General features: G+C 41.9%; 1 protein-coding gene and 1 long non-coding RNA gene across 4 annotated transcripts; both read right to left on the bottom strand.

Annotated features, from left to right (window-relative positions):
- LOC113212202 (uncharacterized) lies at window positions 1–5,009 on the bottom strand. Of its 3 annotated transcripts, none has more exons than XR_008011163.1 (3): window positions 4,771–5,009; window positions 3,220–3,362; window positions 1–101 (listed from the first exon to the last, which is right to left on the bottom strand). It is a non-coding gene; the product is annotated as an uncharacterized LOC113212202 (long non-coding RNA). The 3 variants fall into 3 exon arrangements; XR_008011162.1 differs by lacking the exon at window positions 3,220–3,362 and adding an exon at window positions 548–690 and having other exon boundaries at window positions 4,771–5,005; XR_003303714.2 differs by lacking the exons at window positions 3,220–3,362; window positions 4,771–5,009 and adding exons at window positions 548–690; window positions 2,099–2,323.
- A 161-nt stretch (window positions 5,010–5,170) lies between these two features.
- On the bottom strand, window positions 5,171–7,194 carry LOC113212207 (uncharacterized; the record flags this gene model as incomplete). The annotated part of the gene is given in 4 exon segments (XM_052267626.1): window positions 5,171–6,152; window positions 6,241–6,392; window positions 6,641–6,797; window positions 7,014–7,194. Coding segments are annotated over 4 exon segments (499 nt in total), but the record flags the coding sequence as incomplete, so codon positions are not given.
- Between the last annotated feature and the right edge of the window lie 150 nt (window positions 7,195–7,344).

Genomic DNA, 7,344 nt, shown 5'->3' with positions numbered 1-7,344 from the left:
AATTGAATTCTTTATTGTTTCAAATCATTTACATTATGAGAGTACATCTTGCTCAATTAGCTGGCTTGTTTCTGCTGGTGACTTGGGGCAAATCTCAATACCTGAAAAAGAATGAAAAAAATATAAGTAAATTCAAATTATCTCAGAGTTCAACTCAAACATTTTCTGGTCCATCTGTATCACTGTGACGCCAGCTCATCGAATGAACTTTCTATGTTACAGGTGGTCAGCATCAAGTCCAGGCACATCCCTTTGGACAAGAAGGAGCATCACTTTCTATTTTGCTACGACTGTACCATACAAATGAAATAAATAGCAGCATAACTGTAACTGAAACTCTCATGATTTGCCTTCTCTCACTTCCCTCCACTAAAATCAACACAACTACATATTTTAGAATCAAATGGAGGTAGCATAGAGACAGTATAGATATGACAAGTAAACCGCCCAATAGAAACTAATACCAAAATAAACATTTCCCCAACATGACTCTACCATAATGTATTGACATTTTTTTGTTAGCATCACATAGAAAGTCAAAACTTACCAGATTCATTCCTGCGATCATGATAAAAAGGGGCCGTTTCTCAGTCATGCTGTGTGCTGTGACGCCAACTCAGCATACATTGGGTGACAGCTAACGGCTGCTTAGCTGATGTCAAGCGCAGACGCAACTATTGGACGGTCTTCCTGCAACAAGGGTAAAAACACAATTTCAGTCTACATATATCATGGTGACACGAACTCCTCTCCCTCTCTGGACTCGGTACAGTTTCAGGTAGCTGCAAACTATAACGTACCATGCTTCAAAAGCATTGCTTAGGACAAACAATGTCAACTCAACGTCAAATGTTCACAAGTGGAATATTATAAATATTCATGAACTTTTAACTCTGTTTCCAAATTATTTCTTTACATCCAGGACTATAAAGAGGAAAAGAGCATTCAGTTGGCATGGACTAGAATATTTCTGCCTGTCTTTGAGCAGAAAATAGTACAAAATCAAAGAAGAGATAAAAGAAAAATATGAAACTAAACATATCATAATAATTACTAATTGTAAGATTTCATGAAAAGAAATAAAGTAAAACTTAGCAAAATTGTAAGTCCTCGATTGTCTCTTCCAGTCCTGCGTCATGGTGTCCTCCACTCCCTATCGCAATCATTAGTGCAGCAGAAAGGTTTAAGACATTGGGGACCTCAGAGACTTCAAAATTTACTTCTGCTAACTCACTAAATGTGAACAAAAAAATAAGAATCCCACTTTAAAACTCAAAAATTTCGGGTACTGTATCTGAGATTTAAGCAGTAATTTCCTAAGGACAGAAAATGAACAAACTGGTGCTCTTTTCTATTTTAAAACCATCCTATCACATTACTTATCAAGTATAATTATCTCCCTCTGTACTTCTGCATCTCTATCACAAAGAGAGTCATGAACTAGAGCTCTGGGGATGACAGAATAAGGGGGAGGGCTTAAAATTACTCTCCATGGCCTTAGTTACATTCACTGCATCAACTTTAAAACAATCAATTTTTCACTTCAGGCCGTTTGAGGCTTACATTACTTGTTCTTTACCGGCCCACTTCACGTTCTTGGTGGTAGGAAGAACGAGTATTGTTCTCAGTGCGGTGTCACCATTTAATTGTTTGTACTTTCATCTAAGAACACATTACACCAACAGACATGATCATGATAGTACGATTGTAGAGCGTAGACACTGGTCGTAATAACGCAATGATTATTTTTTTTCAGGTTTAATGGTATAATTTTGAGCACTTTTACATATTTTGCAAGTTTTCATTCTCTATAGATCCAATATCTTTGGTTAAATACCAAATATCAACAGCCTGATAAAAGTGAAACAGAAGATATTCTCGAAATGCATTCAAATTTGCCTTAGATAAATGTCAAAAAAGTTTGGTTTATAGTAAGTAAGTATATGAGGTTATGTAAGTTTGTGAATGAGACTTGGCTTATCACATTTGCGTTCTTCCGCATCTACGCATAGACATAGAGCTGTCTCTATGACACTATATTGACCACTAGAACTTGACGAACTGGAACAAAAATAAAATAACAACAGCAGTTTCTTACCTCAGCGAAGTCACGCACGAACAGCCGAAAGCCATCCTTCCGCAAACAACAACAACAATGCTGACTGCACGTGCGCGTAGTAGTCTCGTTGCAGGGTGCGAGCAGGGGCCGTCGCCGCCAAGGCGCTGAGGGTAGGCCACCATCTCTACAGAGACGCTTGGCGGGCGGGCCTATGCTATTGCAATACCATGATCGTGTCATCGCTAGCTGCGCCACGGTTTGAGTTTTTCTCGCGCAGTTACTACCCCCCTCCCCCGGCCCTCCGAATCCACCTCGAAGGCGCTTAAGTATACACAACCCCCACCCCCACCGTTAGCCGGACCTAAATCAGAGCCTAGCTGAAAATATGGAAGAGGGAAACATCCCAGGGACGTGAGAATGCAGGTGAAGAACGAGTAAAAACTGTTTACTTTTGTTTACTAATCACAGACTTTACTTGACAACCAGCATACAAAAATGGTTTACCAATAGTATAGAACCTAGTAGAGCAGGGCACATTCGGCACCACTAGGTGAGGAACAAAACTTAACAATTCTGTGACACATTCCATTCACAACTGGCACATTACATACAGTATAAGAGAATTGTCACACACACACGCGCACAACGCAGGGAATATCTGACATTCTTGTGGAAGCCACTGGAAGAGCTCCACTGTTGTAACTGCTGCAAACTGTTCTTCGCACCATACTTGCCCCTGAACATGCTGAAGTAGGGTTGCCAGGCAATCGTAGAAAGAAGTTATCCCTCCCTCAAACTATTTAGTCCAAAAGACTTTGCCTCAGGACTATTACAGGAGGCCTAATATAGGAACTTGAATGAGAAAATTTACTGAGTTGCCTGGTAATTATTCAAAAGTTTACTCCCACTCTCTCCTTGTTGCGGTAACTAGTATATCAAACAACATAGTGGTTCAACATTAATATTCATCGTATACAGAAAAAAGACTCCTTCCAAATAAATATAAGAAATAGGATAGAAGATATTATCTAATAAAACAATAAATTTACAAGTAAACCGCCCAATAGAAACTAATACCAAAATAAACATTTCCCCAACATGACTCTACCATAATGTATTGACATTTTTTTGTTAGCATCACATAGAAAGTCAAAACTTACCAGATTCATTCCTGCGATCATGATAAAAAGGGGCCGTTTCTCAGTCATGCTGTGTGCTGTGACGCCAACTCAGCATACATTGGGTGACAGCTAACGGCTGCTTAGCTGATGTCAAGCGCAGACGCAACTATTGGACGGTCTTCCTGCAACAAGGGTAAAAACACAATTTCAGTCTACATATATCATGGTGACACGAACTCCTCTCCCTCTCTGGACTCGGTACAGTTTCAGGTAGCTGCAAACTATAACGTACCATGCTTCAAAAGCATTGCTTAGGACAAACAATGTCAACTCAACGTCAAATGTTCACAAGTGGAATATTATAAATATTCATGAACTTTTAACTCTGTTTCCAAATTATTTCTTTACATCCAGGACTATAAAGAGGAAAAGAGCATTCAGTTGGCATGGACTAGAATATTTCTGCCTGTCTTTGAGCAGAAAATAGTACAAAATCAAAGAAGAGATAAAAGAAAAATATGAAACTAAACATATCATAATAATTACTAATTGTAAGATTTCATGAAAAGAAATAAAGTAAAACTTAGCAAAATTGTAAGTCCTCGATTGTCTCTTCCAGTCCTGCGTCATGGTGTCCTCCACTCCCTATCGCAATCATTAGTGCAGCAGAAAGGTTTAAGACATTGGGGACCTCAGAGACTTCAAAATTTACTTCTGCTAACTCACTAAATGTGAACAAAAAAATAAGAATCCCACTTTAAAACTCAAAAATTTCGGGTACTGTATCTGAGATTTAAGCAGTAATTTCCTAAGGACAGAAAATGAACAAACTGGTGCTCTTTTCTATTTTAAAACCATCCTATCACATTACTTATCAAGTATAATTATCTCCCTCTGTACTTCTGCATCTCTATCACAAAGAGAGTCATGAACTAGAGCTCTGGGGATGACAGAATAAGGGGGAGGGCTTAAAATTACTCTCCATGGCCTTAGTTACATTCACTGCATCAACTTTAAAACAATCAATTTTTCACTTCAGGCCGTTTGAGGCTTACATTACTTGTTCTTTACCGGCCCACTTCACGTTCTTGGTGGTAGGAAGAACGAGTATTGTTCTCAGTGCGGTGTCACCATTTAATTGTTTGTACTTTCATCTAAGAACACATTACACCAACAGACATGATCATGATAGTACGATTGTAGAGCGTAGACACTGGTCGTAATAACGCAATGATTATTTTTTTTCAGGTTTAATGGTATAATTTTGAGCACTTTTACATATTTTGCAAGTTTTCATTCTCTATAGATCCAATATCTTTGGTTAAATACCAAATATCAACAGCCTGATAAAAGTGAAACAGAAGATATTCTCGAAATGCATTCAAATTTGCCTTAGATAAATGTCAAAAAAGTTTGGTTTATAGTAAGTAAGTATATGAGGTTATGTAAGTTTGTGAATGAGACTTGGCTTATCACATTTGCGTTCTTCCGCATCTACGCATAGACATAGAGCTGTCTCTATGACACTATATTGACCACTAGAACTTGACGAACTGGAACAAAAATAAAATAACAACAGCAGTTTCTTACCTCAGCGAAGTCACGCACGAACAGCCGAAAGCCATCCTTCCGCAAACAACAACAACAATGCTGACTGCACGTGCGCGTAGTAGTCTCGTTGCAGGGTGCGAGCAGGGGCCGTCGCCGCCAAGGCGCTGAGGGTAGGCCACCATCTCTACAGAGACGCTTGGCGGGCGGGCCTATGCTATTGCAATACCATGATCGTGTCATCGCTAGCTGCGCCACGGTTTGAGTTTTTCTCGCGCAGTTACTACCCCCCTCCCCCGGCCCTCCGAATCCACCTCGAAGGCGCTTAAGTATACACAACCCCCACCCCCACCGTTAGCCGGACCTAAATCAGAGCCTAGCTGAAAATATGGAAGAGGGAAACATCCCAGGGACGTGAGAATGCAGGTGAAGAACGAGTAAAAACTGTTTACTTTTGTTTACTAATCACAGACTTTACTTGACAACCAGCATACAAAAATGGTTTACCAATAGTATAGAACCTAGTAGAGCAGGGCACATTCGGCACCACTAGGTGAGGAACAAAACTTAACAATTCTGTGACACATTCCATTCACAACTGGCACATTACATACAGTATAAGAGAATTGTCACACACACACGCGCACAACGCAGGGAATATCTGACATTCTTGTGGAAGCCACTGGAAGAGCTCCACTGTTGTAACTGCTGCAAACTGTTCTTCGCACCATACTTGCCCCTGAACATGCTGAAGTAGGGTTGCCAGGCAATCGTAGAAAGAAGTTATCCCTCCCTCAAACTATTTAGTCCAAAAGACTTTGCCTCAGGACTATTACAGGAGGCCTAATATAGGAACTTGAATGAGAAAATTTACTGAGTTGCCTGGTAATTATTCAAAAGTTTACTCCCACTCTCTCCTTGTTGCGGTAACTAGTATATCAAACAACATAGTGGTTCAACATTAATATTCATCGTATACAGAAAAAAGACTCCTTCCAAATAAATATAAGAAATAGGATAGAAGATATTATCTAATAAAACAATAAATTTTGACAATTTTAATATTAACATTTTTAAGGAATATAACTTATAAGAGATGCACAAAATTGATAGAAGCTTTCATTATTTCAATGTTTTGGATATGAAAAGAATAATCTCAATAAGAGAGAATTATTTGTGGTTTCTTTCCAATTGGCTCAACAACTGACAACAAAAATTTGTAGTCAGATAGTATCACAGATTACATGGTTCAAAAATGCCTAGTTTGATTTCATAGTTTAAGGAAAAATAAAAATGTTGGCTATCGCAGGGATTAAAAGACCTAAAATATTACAGTCAAATTCATCCCAGAGAGGAAACAGCTGGATTTCTGATTGTGAAGCTTTGCGAGGTGTAAAAGTTTATAACAATGGCAGCTACATCACCTGTGGAAAACAAAAGTCAGGTGATATGCGATGACAGAGTCAATCAGTAAATTCAAGTGGCCGGTAAATTCAAGTTAATTCAAGTTACCTGTAGCATCATGCTCCCTTCGTAGGCCGTCCCGGGGAGCAGCATGACGGGCGCGGACACCTGGCCCGGCTCCACGCACAGCATGCTCCGGTACTCCTCCGCGCCCAGGTCCGCCAGGCGCTGGACGTCCTGCGACCACGGGTTCCACAGCACTGCGGACACGAGAGGGCAAATGGGTTACAGAACAACGAGATCACAAGGGTCGCCGTCGTCATGCCCGAAGGTGGCTGACTCGCGCCGCGCACTTTCGTACTTACACGCACGCGAGCGGGAGGGTTTGCCTATCTTCGGCCCCGTGCGAGTAGGCAACCCGCCCGCACGCGTGTATGCGGTAGTGTAAGTACGAAAGTGCGCGGCGCGAGTCAGACACCAGGTATCAAAGTATCCCAGTTATACTGACCGGTGTCTGCCAGGTTGTACTTGAGGACGCGCATCTTGCGGCCCGAGACGACGTTGGTGACGATGTGCTCCGGCGGCGTGTTCCTGTACACCCGGTCGGTCCACTCCGTCACCTGGACGCCCTCGCTGGCCTCCTGGTACACGGCGTGCTCTCTCGTCTGGAAGGGAGGTGCAATATGCGTTTTGAAAAACCATTTCTGGCTGGGCGAAGGGCTCGCCAACCCTTCAACCCAGTGAGGAATTCATATCGAAGCTACATCGTTTCGACGTCGATTTCGCACACATTTCGCCATGCTTTCGACATCATTGCGGTGTCGATTCAACTGACTCTTTCTCACTGCGGGCATGACGTTGACCACGACGGTTCTACTCACCGTATCCGTGAAGGTGCAGCCGCGTAGCCCGGTGACCTGGCAGCGGGTCACGTCGGGCACCTTGAGGTACGTGTGCAGCAGCAGCTGGAAGCACAGCTCGCGGTCGCGGCTCGGGTTCACCACCTGCACGTGGCAGTGCAGCTCCTTCTCGCGGAGGATCAGCCGGTATGTGACGCGGAACCTGAGTAACCAAACCGGAAGGACCGGAGTTAGACCGGAAGCTGACGGAGACTGACCCCACAAAAACAACGACGAGAAACAACTAGGGATTTTAATTTTCCGAAAATTATTTCTGGATTTTTTTTTGAAACCTCTTATTTTTTCCCGAATA

This window comes from Frankliniella occidentalis, unplaced genomic scaffold (genome assembly GCF_000697945.3).
Source record: "Frankliniella occidentalis isolate FOCC.00 unplaced genomic scaffold, Focc_3.1 Scaffold56, whole genome shotgun sequence".
Classification (NCBI taxonomy): Eukaryota; Metazoa; Arthropoda; class Insecta; order Thysanoptera; family Thripidae; genus Frankliniella; species Frankliniella occidentalis.
This window is presented reverse-complemented; position numbering and strand designations above follow the sequence as displayed.